At 41.0% G+C, this 23,163-nt stretch overlaps 1 protein-coding gene across 1 annotated transcript; it reads right to left on the reverse strand.

Annotated features, from left to right (window-relative positions):
- Window positions 1-36: 36 nt before the first annotated feature.
- LOC102301618 (arf-GAP with GTPase, ANK repeat and PH domain-containing protein 1) lies at window positions 37-21,264 on the reverse strand. Its single transcript, XM_005924811.3, has 20 exons — window positions 20,366-21,264; window positions 18,574-19,804; window positions 11,626-11,684; window positions 11,453-11,540; window positions 11,052-11,137; window positions 10,803-10,944; window positions 10,589-10,723; window positions 10,337-10,458; window positions 9,974-10,132; window positions 7,402-7,485; window positions 7,027-7,131; window positions 6,786-6,933; window positions 6,078-6,206; window positions 4,918-5,055; window positions 4,726-4,785; window positions 4,326-4,477; window positions 3,932-4,022; window positions 3,070-3,292; window positions 2,582-2,882; window positions 37-2,151 (listed from the first exon to the last, which is right to left on the reverse strand). Exons 2-20 carry the CDS (start codon window positions 19,718-19,720, stop codon window positions 1,870-1,872), a joined length of 3,651 nt encoding a protein of 1,216 aa, XP_005924873.1. The 5' UTR covers window positions 19,721-19,804; window positions 20,366-21,264; the 3' UTR covers window positions 37-1,869.
- Between the last annotated feature and the right edge of the window lie 1,899 nt (window positions 21,265-23,163).

Below are 23,163 nucleotides of genomic sequence, written 5' to 3' on the forward strand. Positions count from 1 at the left end.
ACACACACACACAACTCTAAGCAAAAACACCACAGCTTGGGCAGTAGCCTTAGTGTATTAATAATGAATACTCTGTGAATCATTGCATGAGTAAAAAAATACAAATGGAATACAAATGGAAGAAGATGTTTAAATCACAGACATGTATAGTCAGCTGAGCCTTCAGATAAACACAAGTTTATACGTACAGTACCGCAGGAGAGATGTTTTTATGCCGTTAAAAAAAGCTATTAAATCGGGGAACATTCCTCTGGTGCATGTTTACAAATATCGAATCGTTCAAAATCCAGGTTTTGTAGATGAGAGCCTACATCTGCATCTGGCAAACCCTACTTTCCCTTTCTATTAGACACAGCAGGAATAAAAAACAAAACACCCTGACAGTCCACCAAAAACTGCATTATCTGGAAAAACATGTTAGTATTTTAAAACAGTTAACTTATCTGTTTTTTTTCTCTACATTCGACCAAAATCAAGGCATTTCACTTGTTCATTTGCACATCTAGTTTTACACTCGCCTTGATAATGAGCTACTGCTGGAGTCATAATGCATACATCCTATACATTATTTATGTCAGACACACCGATACAAACGTAACATAAAAACCTCCCGTTTTGGATGTCAAAGAGTTAATCAGGCGGTTATCAAAGAATAACTGGGCCGGGGCGCTGTACAGTAAATCTCTGAACAGAGTAACCCTTGGATTTTTATACACATAACCAACTGTACAAATCATACAATAACACTCTGGAAAATTAGGCTTTTTTTTTTTTTTTAGAATCATAGTATTTTATCAATGCTTTTCTATACACGTACTCTGTTTATCTCTAAAACAGCCCTCCCCTTTTCATGTCGGCTTACACATCGTTTATGAGCTGAATTAGCAGCTGTGTTAAGCATAAACACACATTCACAGTCCAAATGAAAAACTGTTGCGATCTTTAACGCTATAGAAATTCAAGATGCCCCTCAAATCTTAAAATTTATTGCAGCTCTTTACGTCTGGCCTGGAGATACTCTGATAAGCTTCTTTGAGGCCATTTTTAATGGAGTGGAGAATAAAGTTGAACACTGACTGCATTCTGAAACGTGAATCATACAATCTGATATAAACTATGGAGGACTATAAGTGCCAAAATAAAAAAAAAAGTAATAATACATTTAAATAAATAAATTTAAATTTTATTTATTTTACATTTTTTCCCTTTGCAACCTAATCCCCCTTCTATTTATTTCTGTATATTTCCCTTCTTTTATATTTATTTCTACAATTGCAACAGTTAAAGTGGGATCAGCTTTTTGTCAATTGGTTAATAAATGCCAGTCTGACAACAGAAAAAACTGCCTAGGGAGATCATTGAAGAACTGAAGATGCTATATCAGCCTGTCACATTTTATAAATTAACCTTTGCTTATATTAATTTTAATATAATTTTAATTGTATTTCATCTATATACATTTTGTCATTTATGCGCTTATTTTTTATTTTGGCACTTTCAGTCCTCCATACAGGATAAATACATTCCTTTAAACCTGAATGCAGAGGCAGAGGATGTCGTATTCCTTTTACCTTACCGTCACTTGTAAAGCGTAATGAGAAGACTTTGCCTTTTTTTTTTTTGGTTAAATCGTTCAAGCAGATTGCATGTGGCTGTGTGATTCACAGTTTACACTCCTGATACACACACAGACACCTTTTAGAACCTCATCTGGCTCTACGAGTGCAACATCTGGCAACATGTCCATCAGTCCCGCTGGCCTGTGTGGACGCGCAATGACACTATGAGGGTAAAGTGACAAACTCACACACACAAACATATACTCTAACACACTCTGACGCACAGGCTTTATGCCACACCACATTTCGGTTATGACACTGCTCTTCTGGAGGTGCTGTAACTCAAGCTTGTGCCGCCGCTCTTGTGCGAGATCTTGAGTGTCGTGGCAACCGTCAGGCTTGGTGTCATGGCAACAGGGAAGCTGGATGTGGCTGCCGCTGCGAAACCGACTGTCGCGGCGACGGATGGGGGCGGCTCATTCGGGCATCCGTGCTGGAGCAAGATGTCGACACACTCTTGGCTGCCAGCGCTGTGAGCCAGAGCCAACGCTGTCTGGCCTTGAGCATCCCGATACCGAACATCGCAGCCATACTGCAGGCGGGAAAAGAGAAGAAAGCAAAGTGGATTAGATTATGTAATAATCCCATCCTCCACACTTCAAGGAAGTTTTAGAATGTGTAGGAAAAAAGTTAAGCCTGAACAGGATTGCCCTAAATGATGTCAGAAAGGTGCGATTAAGAGAGCTTTTGTACCTTTCAGACATTTAGATCACCTTCAGTTGTCTGCTGAGTCATCTATTTAGACCACTTTTGTTCTTTGCTGAGTGAACGACTCAAAGGAGGTAATTTTACCATTTTTGCACAGCTCTACAAAATGGTTTGCTGTGATGAAGAAATTTATAATCATTACCTAACCAAGTACCTCCACTGCAGCAACATCCCTATATATTTTTGAGAATACCTGCTTCGTAGCTGCCTGGACCAGTGTAAGATAAAAAAAAGAGAGACAAAGGGAAACAAACCCAAATTAGAAGCTGCGTCATCACCACATCAGCCTGCTGACAGGCAGCGTGCAGGGGGGAAGCGGGCAGCCGCAGAGCTAAGAGCGACCGGGAGGAGCGTGCCAGGCTGAGAGGGGCATTAATGTCCTCCTTAGTGCAGTGGGCCAAAAGTAGCAGCAGCTTGGGGAGATTGTGCTCCATCACTGCCAACAGAAGACGGCCAGATAGAGTGATGTCTGGGCCCTCGCTCGTAGGAGGAGGCAACGGCGCCACAAACAGTTTCTGCTCGTATTTGGCTCTTATCCACGATTCCCGCTCCTCTCTAGACAAGGACAGAGAAACAAGTGAGTCATCAGCATTTACAGCTGACAGATGACAGCACTGGACTTTCCAGTGGACTCAGAGAAAGAGCTGCACAGCTCATGTGTCCATACTGTAAAAAAAGAAAACTTGTGTATATATATATATATATATATATATATATATGTATAAAGATGATTTGTCCTTACCGTGTAGCATCGGGTGCTGGTTTACGGTGGCCCATTGTGCGTGCCTCCCATATACTGTTGACCATGTGGTTGCCGATAGCACTGAGAACCAGCGTCAGCTCTCGTGGCAAATCATCCAGCGCCAGAGAGCGAACCCGTGACAGGTGAGTCCCCAGGTTTCTGTGGATGCCGGAACACTCGATGCATATGAGAGCGCCCAGATTCAGACTGGCCCATGTTGGATCTTGAAGAGGGAGCGTGCACACAACAAATTAACTTCATTTGAAACTGACAGTCTACCAATTTCATTTGGCTGCGTGCCACTAAAATGCGCCCGATCGGCCATGGTGCACAACAGAAGAGTCTGAGAAATCAGCATAAAAAAACCTCAGCATTAAATTTAATTTAGATCTGATAAGTCATCAAAATTCTTTATCTGGCCCTCAAACAATACAGAGATCATATGAAAAATGTGGTACGTGTGGGATGTGAAAAATACCACACAAAGGCACATACAGTAAAAATATTTGCATTCACACTCCATTGTTTTATCTCATAGCATGCGGATGAATGACTGTTTTCAAATATGCTAAATACCAATTTAAAAGTTAAAAGTACCCCACTTTGAACGCTCTAAGGCACGGAAAGCTATTTTCAGACTGTCAGATGGAGGAGGGTCATACCCATTTTCCACGATGATTGTCCACATTTGTTCTAGAGTCCGAACACAAAGAAGTTCAAGTCCGCAGCAAATTATTTTCTCCTCGCTCTATGCAGCTTCTTACACCAACAACAAAAGAGGTCTCGGCTCTGATTAAAACTTCCAAACGTGAAAGCAAACAGAGCAGTCAAATTAGGGATGAAATAGGCAAGCATGACTTACTGGGAGCGTCACAGTCCACACAGAAGTTGTTGCCCTTTGCATTGCGTATCGCCTGCAGAGCCACTGCATCACTCTGGCTGTTCCTTCGAGCCTGTGAGAGGCAAACAGTAACCAGAATAAATGAACTTGTATGAACTCTCCTGTTTAAATCTATTTCTGCAAAGAAAAAAGTGATGAATGACCGCAGTCATTGTACTGACAGTAACAGAAAGAAAAAAAAAACAACTTAGGGTGGATCTTTAAAAAAAAAATCACTGTTCTTGTTTTTTCTCAAGGAGCTTTTTATCTGCAGGAAGTCTGTAATATTTACCATTTGTCACTGGCAATAAAATGAATGAATGAAAAACTAGATTGCTGTGTGTCAGAGAGTGAATGTTTTCCTGTCGTTTCTTGCCTTGTTTTTGCTGCTTTCACACAGCTGCAGGCTGGCCAGGATCTGGTTCTCGATGGCTTGGACCCAGGAGTCCCTCTCTTCCACACTTTGTGCTTCAAAATGCCACGTCTGACCAGTGCTCGACACAACGAGGAAGTCAAAGTTATCCTCGTCTGAGACAAGAAAGACAATAACACAGAGCTCAGATTTTTTTTTTTTTTTAATGATTTCTGGATGCAGAAATTTGAGCAGTAGGTTATTAACATCACTTCAGGATCACAGTTGTGCATAAGCAAGGTTTAGTTTTATGCTGCTGATCTGCAGGATTTAATTGATTAATTGTCAATATTTTAAATTAGAAGCTTGACTCTTAATGTGATAGCCTGGCATGTGTGGAGGCAGCGCAGCTGATTTATATTACCTGTCTTGCTTACGTTTCTTAAGCTACCAAAGCTTTTGAGTTTCCACATTTTGCGCTTAGCTGCATAAGAGAAGAGAGAAAATATCAGCGAAAAACACAAAGTCTTCGTCATGTGTAGTAAAGCTACAAATATCATTAGAAACATCCCGATCGGTGCCTATGAAAACATATTTGAAGCTTGTAATCATTTACCATCTGCTTGGCCGGCGGTGGCATCTCCTTTCTGATTCATGCTCTTCTTTCTGCGATGCTTTTTTCTGTCCGTGACAGGGGAGGCAGAACCTACGTCTTTGGTAGAGGAAGAGCTCGAGACGCCCTCAACTGCAGAGTCTTGTAACGAGCAGACAGGATAACAAATGTAAAATTACTACAACCCTGTTTCCGAAAAAGCAGGACACTGTATGATTTATACACAGAATGTAATCATTCACAAATTGGTGGAAATAGTAAAAAAATAAATAAAAATCAAATGCTGAAACTGAGAGATTTTAAGGTTTTTCTATGTTGTTTTTTTTAAATAGGTGCTCGTTTTAAATTTGATATCAGCAACACCTTTTTAAAAGGTTGGTGCAGGGACATGTTTGCCACTGTGTTGCATCAACTCTGGGCTTATGAGAACTAAGTGAAACAAATGTTGTTGTTGTTTTAAAAGAGAAATATTTTCCCATCCTAGCTCAAAATACTATTTCAGCTGCTCAATATTTCAGGGCCTCATTTGTCATGTTTTTCTTTTCATATCGTTAAATTCGTTTTCAATACTGCAGGCGGCACCTGAGCTCTTTTGCTGTGGAGCCACACAGCTGCAGATGGTGAGGAATGTTTTGTCATGCTGAAAAAAAAAGCAAGACATTTACCGAAAATGACATCATCTGCATGGGAACCCTTTGTATGTCTTTCAGGCCAAATGCACAAATATCGTGCCACGCCTTTATGGATGCTGGCTTCTGGACTGTATGCTGATACCAAGCTGGATGGTCCCTCTTCTCTGTAGCTGGGAGGATGCGGTAACCATGCCACCCAAGAATAATTTCAAATTGTGACTGGATGGTCCACAGAATAGTTTCCTACTTTTTCTCAGTCCAGCCTAAATGAGCTTGTGGCCTGAAAAGGTGACAGCCTTCCTAATTTTTTTAAAGAATGTTTTTCTTTCTCTGCAAAGTAAAGATTTTTCTTGCATTTGTGGAGGTGACGTTAATGACAGTGTGCTGTGAAGTGTTGCTGAACCCATGCAGTGAGGGCTCAAAGATCACAGCCATGCTGTCTTTGTAGTTTTGAAACATTTTTAATAACATTTTGTTTTTGTTACATTTCAGAAATTTCACTGTCTTACATGTTTTCAGTCCCATACTCACCAATGCTTTGAGCGTGGTTAGATAGTGTGGAAGGACATCGCTGCACACCTCTGTTACCCCTCAGGAACAGGGCACCACCCAGCCCCTCCATCTCCTCAACTTGCAGGAGACTGCTTGCACTCATTGGGACTACAGGAAGGGTAGCAACCATATAAACAACCACATACTTAATAATAAAGCAATTTAGTCAAACACTAAATGTGAAAACAAACAGTGACGCTTTCTGACACTTGCATGCGTTACTGATTTAGTTTCCCCACACACTCTTAAAGCACTTGCAAAATTCCTTATGCTGCTGTTTTGTAGTCTTGCAGAGGTTTCACAGCCTGCTGCAATTTCCCCCCGTTTGCACAAATGCTTGACCCCTCCATTTACAACCGTCTTAAAATACCAAGAACAATACGTACAAAGAAGTTCTGCAGCCTTCTTTTCTATATATCTACATTTTTTTTTATCACTGTCTCTAATAGAAAAAGGTCATCAGGTAAAATATTTCATCTTATCAGCTCCACAGAGAAAAGTACCAGCATGGAGATTTAAAATCTTGAGCTTCTTAGATTAGCCAGACCAAAATCTGTTCAATATCACAGTAACTTTAGATGACATAATTAATTTACATGAGGTTTATTTAAATATATATAAGGTTTAGCTATTGTGAGACATCTAAAGATTTTTCCCTCTTTTGTGTACCATAGAGAACATCTTTACCCTCAGTTCCTTGAACGTCTTTGACCCGTCCGTTAAGCCCAGCTGGGGGGGCGCAGGCAGGGATGGCGCGAGGCGGCCGCTTTCCCGGCACCTTCACTGTCACTCGCAGCAGGTCCATCTCTTTCCCGGGGGCATTCAGCATGTAGTCCTGCCAAACCAGACATCAGCCATTACCATCAAACATCAGTCGTGCTTTCAGCAGCATAATGCTCTGGAGCGCTCTGTTAACACGCCGACTCACATTGACACTGGAGTGATAGGACAGTATGCCATCATTGGACAATGTCACATACTTCTTCTTCCACTCTTTGTTGAGCGAGTTCCCACTGCGCTTCAGCAAGATGCCCTTACAGAGGCGACAACACAGAAGACTGTCAATTTATTGCTAATGTCTCAAGTGTTCATTTCACATATTACGGCAGCATAATGAAAGCTGGCTGCCAAAAACACCCACTAACTATTCATCAGGGCAGAATGGGAGCTCACAGCACTTCATCACGCCACACGATGAAATTGGCTTCACACGTCTGAAGTGACTGCTGGTGAGATGTCCTCTGCTGAGGGTCATCTGATACATCATATTTGTTTCTGTATCAAGTGCAAATCGGTGCCCTACCTGTTTGATGGGAATGGAGCGCCCGCTGCCCAGATCGCCCTTAAAGTCTGCGCTCCTTCTGTTTGAGTCGCTGCCTCTCCGGCCCTAAAGGAAGGGAAGGATGGACAATAACTGCATCAGGCAGGAATGGGCAGCTTACTGCTGATTTTAATTTATATTTCCCAGAGTTTCTGCTGGAAAGTTTCTGCTGGCTGTAAAAGCTGGCTTATAAGTGTGTATTTATAGCAACTGGTTCAGAATAATTGTCTGTAGCTTTACATGAAGCTGCATTAATCTGTATTTTTATGCAAGTGTCTAATCAAATGCTTACAGCTCTGGTCACTTATAGCAATAAACGCAGAGAGAATTACCACCCTAATTCTGTAGTTTTCCTCATCTGTATGGCGTCTGTAAGACCACTGTTTAGCTTTTCTGACCCACAGCTTTACTCTTCTGGTTCACTATAATCAACTTCAGCCCCAGACACAGGAGGCTGCTGTTCTGATAATCCTCTGAATAAACTGCCTGCCCGGTGTAAAAAAACACTGACAAAATGAGTGAAGGATTTCTATATATGTGGTGCATTTAGCAGCTTAAAAGCCAGTATGATCCATGTGATTAAACATAAGCATTAATTATTAGATTCAAATGTTGAGTCAGCCAGATGAGTAGGTCTCCAAGGTGATGCAAACATTTGTTAATGCAGGTTTTTAATGACATTTCAGATTGTTTTTCCCATAAGGCTGAATTTTCACAGCATTCAACAAAACCCCAAGTGAATATAATATTATAATTACATTATAGACATAATAGACATTACAAATATGTAATGTTTGTAATGGATATTACAGTACATGTGTCAGAGTCTGGTGGAGGCAGACTGTATATATTGTGAAGAGTGGACCCAAAATGCAGACTCCAAGGAACAGGGAACAAAACTTGAATGTTAACAAAAAGCAAGTCGTTTAATATGGCTGGTAAAAAAGGTACAAACAAAGGGCAAGGCAAACTAAAGTAAAACTAACATTAACCTAAACTGGGAGAACTAAACAAACAACAAGAAAAACCTAGACATGAAACTTGGAAGCATGGCGTGGACAACAGACGACCTGACAATGAGACTTAAATACACAGGAGGTGATTAGGGGAAGTGTGAACACATGGAGGAACAGCTGACTGACATGAGCCTAATGACAGGACAGGGGAAGTGAAACATATATTGAAACATACAATGAACAAAGAACACACGACTCCTTCAAAATAAAACAGGAAACATGAGACAGACATGATAATACAAACTTGATAACATAAGACACGCAGAAACTTAAATACAGGGGAAGAAAACACAAGGAGTCTAATAACCAAATGAACTTCGCTAATCTAATGAACTTAAACATAAACAACATCCAAATAAACTAAAACTTAAAACGCTGGGTCAACAGACCCAGGAACATGACAACATGTCTCTGCCAGTGTATTGTCTTTGACTGTTAGCCCCACCTATCTCTATATTACTCTGCTCTATATTATTGCAATGATGTGGAAAAGTGTTCAGCCATCCCTCATGTCTCTATATTTCAAAATAAAGGGTGGAAAATGAGAAAAAGATGCAGTGATATACAAACATAAATGGAAATATGGTATGGCATGATATGTATTCTTTAGCACAGTTTAAACTCTCTTAGGCAAGTTTTCTTCTAATTTCTATAAGTAGTCTTCAGGAATAGTTCTCCAGGCTTCTTGACGGACATTAAAAGCTCCCCGTTGGATGTTGACTGCCTTTTGTTTTGTTGTCTGTCAGTTTGAGCTCACACTACTTTAATAATGTTGAGGTCCGGGCTCTGAATGATAGTGATCCATTGTGTGTTTGGGATCATTACTTTTTTGAAACAGCCTGTTAGTAACAAAGTGGCTAAAGATAAGTTTAAAATATGTACTAAGAAAGTGTCAAAAAACAAACAAAAAAGACATTTCTCTGAAAATACTTTAAGAAAAACTTCAGAAACCCTGGAGAACTATTACTCAAAGCAACTGCTACAAAGCCTGGCTACTGGGAAGCAAAATATAAGGAAATGAGGAATGGCTCAAGACTTTTGCCCAGTACTTATCTAAAGCATGCAACAAACTTTCAGCATCATCAGAATTATATTTTGAACCACTAAGATTTTTCAATGTGACCAAGCCGATGTCAAGTAATAATTTGCTGCATAGTTACCTGAATTTCTTAATTCCACAAACAGAAAAAGAAGAAGTCAGTGCTTCAGCTTTGATGAGGAAAACAATTTTACTGGAATTATTTTGCATCACTGGACGCAGCTTGTGCCTACAGTTAGCTGATAATTTAGCACGCTGTAGTTAATGTAGGGTCACTTCAGCTTAATTAGCTGTCTGTATTATATAACTTAAGACCACAAGTATGTTCCTGCATTGGGTTTGGTTTGTCCTGCCAAGTGTTTACAGCTCATTTTCTAAACATGGAAACCTACTGAAGGGTTGGCTTGGAGTAAGAAAAAAAGTGGAGGAAAGAAGATTGACAGTAAAAATGCAAAAGGGTCTCTAAGCATGATTGGAGCTTGCACTGAGTAAAGTTTACCGCAAATCTCGTGGTGCGTCTTCGGACGCTACGGACCAAGACAGGTGTAGTACCGTCCTGCTTCTCCCCTCTCAGTGTTCTGCCAATCTCTTTGTGACTGATCACAGGAGTGGAGGGAAGTGAGGACGAGTAGTCGCTGCTCTGCCCACCGTTACTCGCCTAAAGAGAGGGAGAGAGAGGGAAAAAAACAGGAACAGGAGGAGGACGGAGGAGATGAAGTGATAATTGAGCAGAAGGAGCAAATAGCTAAGCCTGATACAACAGCATGCACACTTTAAAAATAGCCTGACAGCAAAATGAAATACAGAAAATAGAGTAACAAAAGCTGCTTCTTATGGACAACAGGTAAGGTGCTGGTTTTACCTGTCCTGGAAAGACACCGGAGACTGGGGTGGAGCCTCCAGAGTGGCTGGGAGAATTGGGAAGAGATTTACAAGAAGCCAGTAGGGCAGCTTGTTTCTTAGCTGCCATGATCTTCTGAGCAGCTGTGGCAAAAAAAAACAAACCCAGAAGTTAAATTAAAAAATGAAACATTAGTCCCCAATAAAAATCATATTTGTCCATCCTCTGCAGCACCACACACCATATGGTTCTGGATATGACGGACGTACATACCATCCGTGAAGACTCTGTTCACATTGAGGCCGTACGTCGCACAGGTTTCATAGTAAGTGCAGCGCCGCACATCTGAGCAGAGCTGTCTGGCCCTGGCATCATCTATCACTCTGGGGTTGGTGCTGCTGATCTTATCTGGAATAAGCAAAAATCACCCAACTACAACGAGAGTTCATTATAAAGGAAGCGCAGATGCTGAGCGTGAGCATCTTACCCTGAGTGCCGACGACTATGAAAGCGATCTCAGTTACGGGCCGATGGATTGCAAGCTGGTGATAGATTTTGTAAACTTCCTGGAAGCTGGCCTCATTTTCCAAACTGAAGACCAAGATTACTGCGTCCACCCAACTTGCAAACTAACAAAAGGGAAAAATAATAGCAGTCAAAAAGTACAAGAGGGAAGAAATACTTACTCTTATTAAAAATAAGCCCTCAAACAAGTTCAGCTCGATTTTCCACCCACCTGAGGATCCGGGAGTTCTGTCTCTTCTCTGATTATCAGCAGATGGCTCTGACCATCAACTAGCACATCCTTAATATACTGACGTCCTGGCAAATATTGGAACAAACAAATGTTTTTAAAGCTTTTACATAATAACTCATTTGATATTTACAGCACTAAAATTGTGATTAAAGTGATTAAAAGAATGATCCTAGATCATCTAAATCAGAAACAGCCAGCATCCATCTGCTGGAGGAGACTCAGGTGTCGCTTGTCGGAGATCTGACTTTAATAGTGTTCAGCCTTTACCTTACATTTTAGAGTTAAGATGACTGTTGTTGTCAACTATATAAGTTAAACCAAATCAATCTGAACTGAATTCACAAAGCTCTGCTCTTAATGGGTGGAGATGTTAAACCAACCTTCTGAGTTCTCCAGTGGGAGGTAACTTCCAGTTAAATGTCTGTGGACCAGAGCAGACTTCCCACTGCACAGACCACCCAAAACACCCTGAAGAGCAGAGACAGAGAGAGAAATTATAAATTCAATATTAAATCCACAAACTGATTTGTAAAAACTATAGTCTCCTGCTTACCAGATGTAGCTCTTGCACAGTTTGGCTCATCGTCCATTCTTGACTGCTGGTGCATACAACTGAGGGCAAACGTTCAGAGCAAAAACAGAGGAAGACAGGATTCATCGGTGAAAAGTTGAGTTGAAACACAGGAACAAAAACAAACAAATATATATAACGTGATATAGAACATAAAGCACTTGGGTATTCCCCTGCTTTGAGTATATGTGCTATTTTGGGTGGTATTGCTCCTCACATTCATTTTTGAGGGGGTTTGTGTGAGATGCAGGCAGCCCAGTGACTAATCAAAACTAGCCTAAAAACAGGCCCAATATTCTAAGTTGATAGTTTTTATAGGGGTGTATGTGCTGATCTGGAGTCAGTTCGGTAGGATTTAGTATAAATACATTATTCATCCATCCCTGACCTTTATCTTACCCAAGTCAGGGTTGCATGGGGGCTGGAGCCTATCCTAGCTGTCATCGGGCAAGAGGCAGGGTACACCGTGGACAGGCTGGCAGTATGTCACACGGTTATCATGGAGAGATCATGGAGGCAACCAGTACCGCTCATATTCACGCCCATGGCTAATTTAGAGTCGTTGGTAAACCTAACATTCTGGATCGCGAGAGGAAGCCGGAGTCTTCGGAGAAAACATTTAGACTCCACGCAGAGGGAGCACTCGGCTGGCCGATGGATTCAAAGCCAAGACCTTCTTGTTGTGAGGTGATGCTAACCACTGCATTACTGTACTGCCCCCTAAATAAATAATTTGACTTAAAATATATATTTATATTTAAACATATTCTTGCTATTTTTATGCAAAATAGCTCTACTCAACCCTTTAACACAACCATTAAACCCTTGGTAACATTTTACAGCAGACTTAGCAACCATGAAGTTGCTTTTGATGATGAGTGAAAACCACAGTTAGTTAGCTTCATTTGAAATAAAAAAATAAATAAATAAAATAAAATATGACTTTAAGTGTCTCCAGCATTGTTACGGTCTAAAACAGTCACTGGATTCAGTTCAGAGTCAGGATAAAGCAGAAAACTATAATAATAAACCTTGAGTTTCTAAAACACACACAATGTCCCAAAAACACTTAGCAGTAGTATGATTGCTGGCCGGGTTTGGCCTAACTATCTGTGGATCCAACACAGTGAGCAGCATTAATGTTCAAGCGCCCCCATCCACCCTCTGAGCTCAAAGAGGCTGTCACTCCCCCAACTGTGAGCACCCAGAAAATTCAATCAAGTGTACAAATGTGCAAGTCTATACGAGTTAGCCAGCATGGCAGGTATCTTTACTTTACCCTAACATTGTTAAACCACCTTCTTTTCTCCCTCTTACTGTGATTAACTGGCAAAACCAACCTTAACGAGCCATTAATTCTTTTATTCACCCTCGAAGACTAAAAGAAGAAAAAGAAAAGAGATATGAGCCAGCTGGAGTGAGATAATTCATTTTATTCCCTGTGCAGTTCCCCTCATTTCATGAATTTTATAGAAGTCAGTGTCATCTGAAACAAGACCGAGTATGCCACTCGGTGCTCTGTGGTATCGAGAAGATGAAACCTGATTCAAAAGGCTTGTGATGGAAGATCGTTTGCATAAGAAAGTCAAATAACCTAAAGTGGGTTAAGATTTGAGTCAAATATAAGTCACAGTGTTTCAGAATTATTTGTAGAAACACGTATGCTCATGCAGCATTCTGCGAAATAATGTTTTGTTGAGTAATCCTCTAACACTGGACTCAAGGAACACACAGATTTACTGCACTGGAGATTTTCCTTGTATGAAAACAATCTTGAGGGCTGACTCTGGGTGTACACAGTTTGTTGAAATCAGTTTAGAGGAGGAGAGGAGACAGAAAGTAAATGTCTCTTTATGATAGCTAACTCATAATCAGCATCATTTTAAACTTGCGGCAGACGTCGGACTCTAGAGATGAGCGCACTAAATCCTCCGTCTGTTAACGTTGTTATTGTACAGAAAATGTGTTCACTTAGTTACTAGGCATCTATTTTTGTTCAAAATGTTGATGAGCCACTGTGAATTATAATCTCAATTTCCTGTTCTTAGCTGACAGGAGTGGCACCGGGTGTGTTCTTCTGCTGCTGTAGCCCATCTGCTTCAAGATTTGGGATGCTCTTCTGCATACCTCGGTTATGACAGTGGCTATTTGAGTCACTATTTACCTCCCATCCTATATTTCATTCCTGAAGGAACTGTCTGTGAAAAACTTTCATACACAACACACCTTCTTTCATTGCATTTTTAACAATATATTTACTACATTAACCACACTTTGTGGAATGACTAGACCCTGCAAAAACAGCTGTTTGTGTTGCTTTCCTGTCACTGCCTCTTAGCGATATGAACATCACCAGAACATTATGAACATTAATTCTCAGTCAACTATGATGACTGAGAATTATTAAAAACTGTCACAGTGATAAATGATGGCGAGAGTATGGCCAAATGTACCTAGTACATTGGTTAACTGTCATCATAATACCAAATCCTGTTTTACTGTGTAATTCTATCACTCAGTGTAACCTACAGTCACAGGCTGAAATAATATTTTGTAGAGTGGACAAATTACATGATAAAAACTCTTTACCAGCAGCACAGACAGCAGTATTAGTGTGGGAGGTAGAGTACCAAGGCAACTGTTAAAATGTATTCTTATTCTTATTTTTGTTCCTCTGTAGCTCAGCCTTTAATTTAATTCTGAGGTCATGGATACATTTCTTTTCCAGACTCTACAGAAGTATAAATCACAAGTCACTTAATCTCAGCTGCAACATTTGTCTTGAAAGAAATGCAAGATTCAGCAGGAATATTATATAATAACCTCAACTAGTTTCAGGCTTTATACCAGTGAGATCGATCGATCTATCTATCTATCTATCTATCTATCTATCTATCTATCTATCTATCTATCTATCTATCTATCTATCTATCTATCTATCTATCTATCTATCTATTTTCATTACCTCTTACTATTGTCAACAAAAACCATACTTCAATTAACTACAATATAAATTATTCAAATACATACATATATACAATATATACATATATACATATATATATATCCCCATGGGCTGAGGAATTGGCAGCCAAAAGAATTCTTTAAAACAAAGAGATTTTTAAAAACTTTAATTCATTTACAATTTTATTATTATCTGCAGCTTTTCTTTTACCCTTTAAATGCCTTTATGCGCTGCATTATAAATAAAGCATATCTTTGTAGCGAACAGGCTCTGGATCTGGTTTTATGGCTGAATTCTCCTTTGTTTTATCTTTGACAGAAAGATGTCGGTGAATGGACATTGAAAAAGAGAGAAAAAGAGGGGCAGACAGACAGACAGAGCCACAGAGGACACATGTGCAAATATGAAGCTGAAGGAACAACACAAATCCCCATCAGCGGGGGCAAAAACAATGCGATAGTGCTTACAGATGTACAGTGATGAGGAAACTGTCTCACCAGAGACAATGACACAGACATTTCTTGCACACGCACACACGCGCGCGCACTCTCTGAAGCTGGCAGGTCACGCTGAGCTGGGTGGAGCGAGCTGCAGCGTCGTCCTGGTTCCACGGGGACACAGATACTAACTTTAAACCGACTCCACTCTCCCTCGTCCCCATCTTTGGGCAATCCCCCCCACCTGCACCCACACTCCCCTCCATCAAGAGCGTCACACCACAGACCAAATAGCACCTCTCGCGGCTTGCTGTTGCCATGGCAACTCCATTTTCCAGAAGCCTCCATCCAAGCCTGGGTCTCTATACGATAAACGGTCTCTCATGGATACAGCGACGTGTGTGAGAGGCATGGAGACGTGATGTCCACCTGAAAACACGAAACTGCGCGCGTCTCTCACGTTCTGCCGGTGTTGGCCAATATTTTCTGCATCAAAATCAGCGAGTTTGTCCGCCAGCAGAACGCTGACATTTTAAGCTGCAATTACAGACTCATCATGACACAACATAACGCTGACAAATGAATGGACTGCATTTGAAGGCTGATTAACTCCACGCACAGAGCAGGAAGTGGCGGGGACCCGCTCCCCTCGCTCCGCCGATGAACACAGCTCTGTGTATCCCAAACCTTAATTATTCATGTCCCACTTACTCCCGACAAATTATTCAGGGCTTACTCCAAATCCTACACACCCTGTCAAAGATTTTTTTTAAAGAAAGAAAAAAAATGAAAAATTGATAGAGTTGCATCATGAACACTGAACACATTTCTGTTTGTTTGATATCCCAAACATAGAGTCAAAGCACTCAAGACACATGACAGCATTTTCACATGAAAAAACCCCATCTTTGCTATTTACTGCTGTGATGGCCTCAGCTTTACCAAGGAGGAACAGCTTGTACACATTTGAAACACTCTTACTTTAAAAATCTCTTTGGAGCTCTTCCCCTTCTCTCAGAAAGTTTGCTGTAATTTCCCCCCTCTTGCCATAGGTTTATAAATTCACAGTGACCTGATATTCTAATCACCTCTCCATCAGATATCCTGCAGGCCTACATCAGATCCAGCTTCTATTTTTAACTAAGATATTAACTTGACATTTACTTTTTCCACTGCAAATCTAATGATTACCAACAAGCTTGTTTTCATCATCTATTACCATCTTAAATAGATGATTGGTCAATAAAACAAGGTGATATATTTAAATTGCTTCTAAGGTCCTAAACCGCTAAACACAAAGAGAACAGCGAATAAAAATGTGAAATGGTTGCAATAACTATCAAAATTGTTCATTTTTACCAGTTTTTGGACAGCAAGTTTTCTATTAGCAGCACAAATTCATTACTGTAGCTAAGCTGTGTTTTTCCCACTTGTGCCGTGAAAGAGTAATTGAATATTGAAAGGACATATACCACTTAACCTTAAAAACAAATACTCTTCATCCATAGAAAAACACTCAGGTATTTATTTTCTATGTCCAGATACAAAAACATCATTCTTTGCTTTTTGTTGTAATTCTTATAAATTCTCAAAGGTATGCTATTTCCTCAGATGTTATTATGATTGCTTCTTCTTCTTCTTCTTCTTCTTCTTCTTCTAGCTACTCCCTTTAGAGGTTGCCACAGCGAATAATCTGCTTCATCTCCGTACCCCTAGCATCCTCCTCTGTCACACCAACCCTATGCATGTCCTCCCTTCACTGCATCCACGAATCTTCTCTGTGATCTTATTCTTTTCCTCATGCTCCTAGCAGCTCCGTATTCAACGTCCTTTGTGCAGTGCACTATCCACTATCCCTCCTCTGCACATGTCAAAACCATCTCAGCCTTCCTCTCTAACTTTGTCTCCAAACTGCTCAACCTGAGCTGCCCCTCTGATGCACTCATTTCTAATCTTATCTCCCATGATCACCTCATATGTTTATGACTACATATTTATTATTATTCCACCCTAAAACTAATCTCAAATACACCAAGAGCCCACGAATAAGTGGAATTGTTTCATCTGATCTCACTAAATAGGAAAAGTTACCTATTAGCTTTAAGTAACTGGAACATTTCTAGCCCTTCGGGTGTTACCTACCATGCAATACAACAATAGTGACAAAGCTCACTTGTAAAGTTACCACATGTTCATGTTAGCTATTTTTTATATTTTTTTATTTACACAAGTCTTCTATTTCCCCAGAGAAATGTGCAAAGGAAACAATTACAGAAGATGTCTGTGAAGGTTCTCAGTCATCCAGGTCATCGTAGTCAAAGGAGCTTGCAAAGAAAAGCGTCTGGACTTCTTTAAGTTGCTTGAAGACGTTTCACCTCTCTTCCGAGAAGCTTCTTCAGTTCTAAGGTCAAATGGTGGAGAGTCCCAGATATAAACCTAGTGGGAGTTTCCCCCCACAGAGGGACAAAAGGACCCCCTGATGATCCTCTAATCACCTGAGCCAAGGTGTGAAATTGGGTGCGGGCCCCAATCAGCCAGAGTTTCAGGTGGGTTCATTGTGAAACCTGAAGAAGAAGAAGAAGCTTCTCGGATGAGAGGTGAAACGTCTTCAAGCAACTTAAAGAAGTCCAGACACTTTTCTTTGCAAGCTCCTTTAATTACAGAAGATGTTTCACACAAATCGTTAAGCCAAACTAAAGTAATGATAATGCATTTTTTTCCACTATACTTGTGTCTGCGTAGAACTTTCACCAAGTGCTTCACATAAATTAAACGTGTGAATAAATAAGCGAGCGCATTTGAGCATAACTAAGAGGGGGCGGTTTTGTTTTTTTGAGGGGTTTAGCTCCATACAAACTCCAGAGAAGGCAATATACATGGGTAATAAATACGGGACCTACTTAATTACACAGAATAAACTAATCATCTTAATTGGCTAATTTTTTTCCTCCCGAGGGACTGCTGTTGGGTGGAACAAAATATATCTGAAATGATTTTTTTTTTTTTGCCACTTTTACACCAGAGATCTCATTCATATTGTTCGCCATGTACAACAAACTCTGATTCTTAAGCACGTGTTAATTTAGGTCTGGGTCTGTCAAAAGAGTCCAGAAGAGTGAGACTGTCAAATAAAGGGGTGCTGGTGTGCTACTGTTTACAGCATAGGTGTCAAACTCGGCCCGCGGGCCAAATTTGGCCCGCAGACTAATTACATTTGGCCCGCGAAGCCATACCAAATTACTATCAGAGCTGGCCTACTGGTATTATACAGCTAATGTATATATTGTTTAGTATTAAGCTTTGCTTGTTCCATATTCAGTTTTTCAGCAAAACGTGTTTGAGTCCATAAGAAAAGATTCATTCTTATATCTGGAGGAATAAATATATTTCAATAAATTTTAATGTTAGCCTGCGACTTTGTTCCAGTTTTGAATTTTGGCCCACTGTGTATTTGAGTTTGACACCCCTGGTTTACAGCCTTCATTTGCATTTGTATGAAGAGATAGTAGATTCATGAGGTTGCCTTACCTTCCTCCTCACTCGAACCTCTCTCCACAGGTGGATACAGCGGAGGTGGAGTGTTGACGCCGGCTGGCACGCCTGCACTTTTGGTAAAAATCCCACTAATGAACTTGAGCATCTTACGATCACGAGGGGGAGGAGGAGGAGCACGGTGGATTGTTCCTCCCTGTCCCTCCTTTCCCTTCTTCAGGTCCTCGGAGAGGCAATGTAGGTCGCTGTTGTCCAGGGTACGACTTGTGGGCTTTCTCTGAGCCCTGGACATGTCGGTAGCGGATAAGGAAACGGAAACTGTCTTAAATCTCTCCCCCTGAGGGCTGTCCCGGGTCATTATGCCTGAATATCCTCCACTGACGGGAGCTCCGGGACGGATGAGCGCCCCCCTGCCATCGCTGTCGGCCCAGGACGCCCTATAAGGCCCCATGGTTGTAGCTGCTGTTAAGGGGGACTGGTCCCCAAAGCGGTTATCCCTTCTGTCCAAAGTCTTTGCAGAGTGATACAAGGTTGTTGTGTTGGTCTCTCTGAACTCCCTCCATGCAGAGTTACCTCCTGCGTGGGATCTCATCAAGACTTCAGGACGTGGGCTGACCTGTGATGGGACAGAAAAGGGGAGGCTGCAACGTGAACGACCGCTCAAGTCCGCTCCATTTTCACCCTTTAAGAAGAGCATGGGGGGCTCCCGGTAGAGCTCAGTCTTAGGGCGCAAGGCATCTGAGCGAGGTCCCTCTCTGCGCGCAGTTCCCTCTGTGGTAGTTCCTCCGTATACTTTAACCATTTGCTTGACAGGTGGGTGTTCAAAAGAAGCGTCTTTGCTCTTACCAACCGATACAGTGTCTTTTTGGTGTCCATCCCTCCTCTCAGGCTTCCCTCTGTTCTCACTAGGGCTGCCATACTTGACCCGCACCTGTTCCACTTCCTCTTTTACTTCTGTGTTTTCTTTTTCTGCCACTTCCAAACACACAGGTTCTTCCTCCCTGTCAGGAGTAATGTTCAGCTCCTCCTTCTCCTCCTCTTCCTCCTTCTTAGGGCTCCCTTCCCCCTCTGGAAGAGCCTCCGTCTGGCTTCCTGCTACATCCTCTGGCAAAGCCTCAACCTTCACCAGAGTGAGGGATATGAGGTAGGTGGTGCGTCTCTGTGGGTTGGCCGCTTTGCTCATTGGGACAGCAGACCTCAGTGCAGTGACACCTGCTCTCTGACCTCAAAAGACCTGCACACCTCGGTCATGGCAACCAGGATGAGACTGAAGACCAGAAGAAAAAACAAAATCAAATACAGATCTGATCAAATGATGTGTGGCAGATTTTGGCTGATGTCGGGCTAATGCACTTGACAGTAGTCCAAGTTTGCTCTTAAAACCTTAATAAAAACAGGAAGTCAGTAATAAAAAATAGAGGAACACTTGAATTGCAAATTTATGGAATATATTCAGAAGGCTGACCCACTGGTGAAACAAGTCTAGACTGTTTTTTTTTTTTTAAATGCCTCCATTAATCCTCTTCAATGCACACCACTACTACTGGTCTCTACCACTGATTCATTCATAATCCTTCTCCCTCTCTGCCTTGCTTTCCTTCTTAAATTCATTTATTCAGAGCAAATCTGACACAGAGACACATGGATGGATCTAAATAAGGTATATCTTTCCACAGAGTAGGTGTCCCTGCCTCAGATTTCAGCCTGGAATTATGCAACAGTCTATACATTCATGACTGATCCATTTCTTGAATAGGGCTAATATTAATACTAGCTGTATAATGCCACCCTACTACAATATTTGTCTCGGCTTTTGCTCATATCATACCTTCTTTTTTTTCTCTCCCCACTGAAGAGTATCCATTCACGGCTTCGTGCACATTTGATCTGACGAAGAAATCATCCTGCCGCCGGATTACCATTCATATCAAATGGCACATCAAACAAGGCTGACAGAAAAGAGCTCCAACTGAAGATGAAAACAGGTGAAAGGGGAACAACAAAATGGAAATCATTCACTTGTCACGAAGCGTCTGGCAGCTGGAGCCTCCGATCGACAATGTCATGCATAAAATTATGTATGCACAGTGCGAGGGTCACTGAGAGATGCTGAAAAAACATCTGTTGTTATGTCTCGAGAAAAGCTAAAAAAAAAAAAAAAAAAAAAAAAAAAAAAAAAAAAAAGAGGGATAAAGTCGCCCGATTTCCACAACCCAAGCAATGCTTTCTTCTGCATGTATGCCTCCTCTGGAGAGCAGCTCCTCTCGGTCACTGCATCCTCTCCTCCGAGTGCCTCATCCAATTAGCAAGTCAATAAAATGTGTCTGTGAGGCAGAGGAAGCCCACCAGCTCACCACAGCCCCTCCTCCTTTTTTTCCTCCTTCTTTCCTCCTCTTCTCACTGCCACAGAGCCATGGAGCCCCCCTGCTTACGCGCCGTTAGCCTGCCGCACAACCACATCCACGCTGGATACGGCTCGGGCAATCAGGCTGGGGAATGAGCAGCTTGCTGTGAGGCGGTGGTGGTCCTTGCCCACCTTCATCACATTTTCTTTTTATCTGTGCCGACACACACACACACACACACACACACACACACACACACACACACACACACACACACAAAGAGAGACAGGAAGGAGGGGAAAAAAAGCCTCAGCTCTACTCCTGCCAATGCATCTGCTCTGTCTCTAGCTCTTTCTCTCCGCTCTCCTTGTGAGCAGCTCCTGCTTTCTCTCTCTGCCTCACTGCATGTCCTCTTTGAGTGAGAAAGTGAGGATGTACAGGATGGATCGTTTCTAAAGGGGAAAACAATTAGAAAGATATAGAAAATGTTAAACAGAAGATAGGTTTTTGAGGGAGGGAAGCTATCTACAGTAACAGCAGGAGAAATGGAGGGAAAACTGCAGATATTGATGATAAGTTAGGTGGAAGACATCAGAGAAGATACAAGATGCGGAAGGACAAAAACATACTTTAGAAGTAACGCAATACACAACCTTCAGGTAGAAGGTCCTATTTTGTCTTGTCTCTTAATCATGAACCTGTCAGCATCAACAACATGACTCAGGGATCAAGCAAACGGCTTTCTTCTCACGCTTACATTTAAACCGCAGAGTCACAGTTGTTGTTGTCTCGATTAAAAACAGAAGATCGAGCCGTAAAACCTATGGGCATCCGTATGTTATGTTAAAGCCTTTGTGGTTTTAAGATGTTTACTAAACATATTGTGATTTATTAAGGCTGCTGAAATTCTAATAGTAGCATCATAATCAGCTAATAATGAAAAGTAGAGTTTCTTTCAGCAGCAGTACAATCACACACATTGAAGCTAACTCTGGGACTAATAAAGGCTCTCATCTCATCCTATCTTATCTCATCGACTTAAATCTTCGCTGGCATTTCTGTTGCTCATTTTTTGATATGTACTTTATAATTTACTTGTTAACCGTTCACTTTGCTTTTTGCACATATCTGGAATGATATCTATTCGTTTCCATACTTAACTAATACGTAAAAGTCAAAAATGGCTATTACTCATATACAGTATGTGTCAGATATTTCAGTTGTGCTAATAATGGCGCTATTTTCAAATGCCTGTTTAATTTTCAGGTTTTTTGAGTGTTTTCTTTGTAGCCACAGGTGGTTGCCATTTAGGTGAAAGTTAAAACCCACGTTTAAAAAGCAGAACAGTGTTTAATATGTGGTTTTGTGCTTACCTGCCAAAACATTACATTCATACGTCTTTACTTAATTCACCTTTTTCAGCCTTGATAACATTTAGAGCTTTTTGCTAACAATGGGAATGCTGCAAAAGCACAAAGTTAACTGTTAATGTAAATGTATTCATCTAACCAAATCAAGATAGACCTGGGGATTTAAATATTGCTTTTAACAGTCTAAAACACTCTATAAACGCATTTCTTACTAGTGCCTATTGCTATTGTGTAGTACTGTGAAAAAGTCTTTCAGCCAACTCTCATTTCTTTATAGTTCACATCCAAGCAGCTGGACTTTCTTGCAAAGCTTAAAATGCTTTTGAGCAATCTGTGCTTTCTGAAGGTCTTTCGAAGTTTTCTTTACTGTTTATTTGTTAAACTACTTCACACTGACCTATGAGTCATTCAAGCATTAAAAATGCGCCTAACTCAGTGGATGCACTAATGTAATGTCTACATGAGACAAATAAAACTTCATTCAAATAAAAGAAAAATATAAAAAAGTATTTTTCCCCCAAATTTCTTTAGATATATCTACAAAAAATGTCACAAACAGCACAGTTTGACAGGCATAAAAATCACATTTTTTCTCATGTAAGTTTACTCCCAAAGTAGAAAACATGGCACATCTCGGCATGCTGTGCAGCGTCTCCTTAAAAAATCTGAAGAAACTGAACACGTGCAGAACAAATGATGAAGTGGCAGGCATAAAAAAAAAAGAAAAAACAGTATCTGAAAAACCCAAATCCTCTTCAGTTGATCCATCTACTGTTCTCTAAAGCTTCAATGGTCTCAGTGGAAAGGTGGGATTATTAAGGCATCCTTAAGAAAGTGAAGGAGGCAGAAAAATGCCAAAATACACAAGGACTGGACTAAAAATCAGTGGCAACAGGTCTGATGGCGTGATG

This window comes from Haplochromis burtoni, unplaced genomic scaffold (genome assembly GCF_018398535.1).
Source record: "Haplochromis burtoni strain Fernald_Lab_line unplaced genomic scaffold, NCSU_Asbu1 Contig_79, whole genome shotgun sequence".
Lineage (NCBI taxonomy): Eukaryota > Metazoa > Chordata > Actinopteri > Cichliformes > Cichlidae > Haplochromis > Haplochromis burtoni.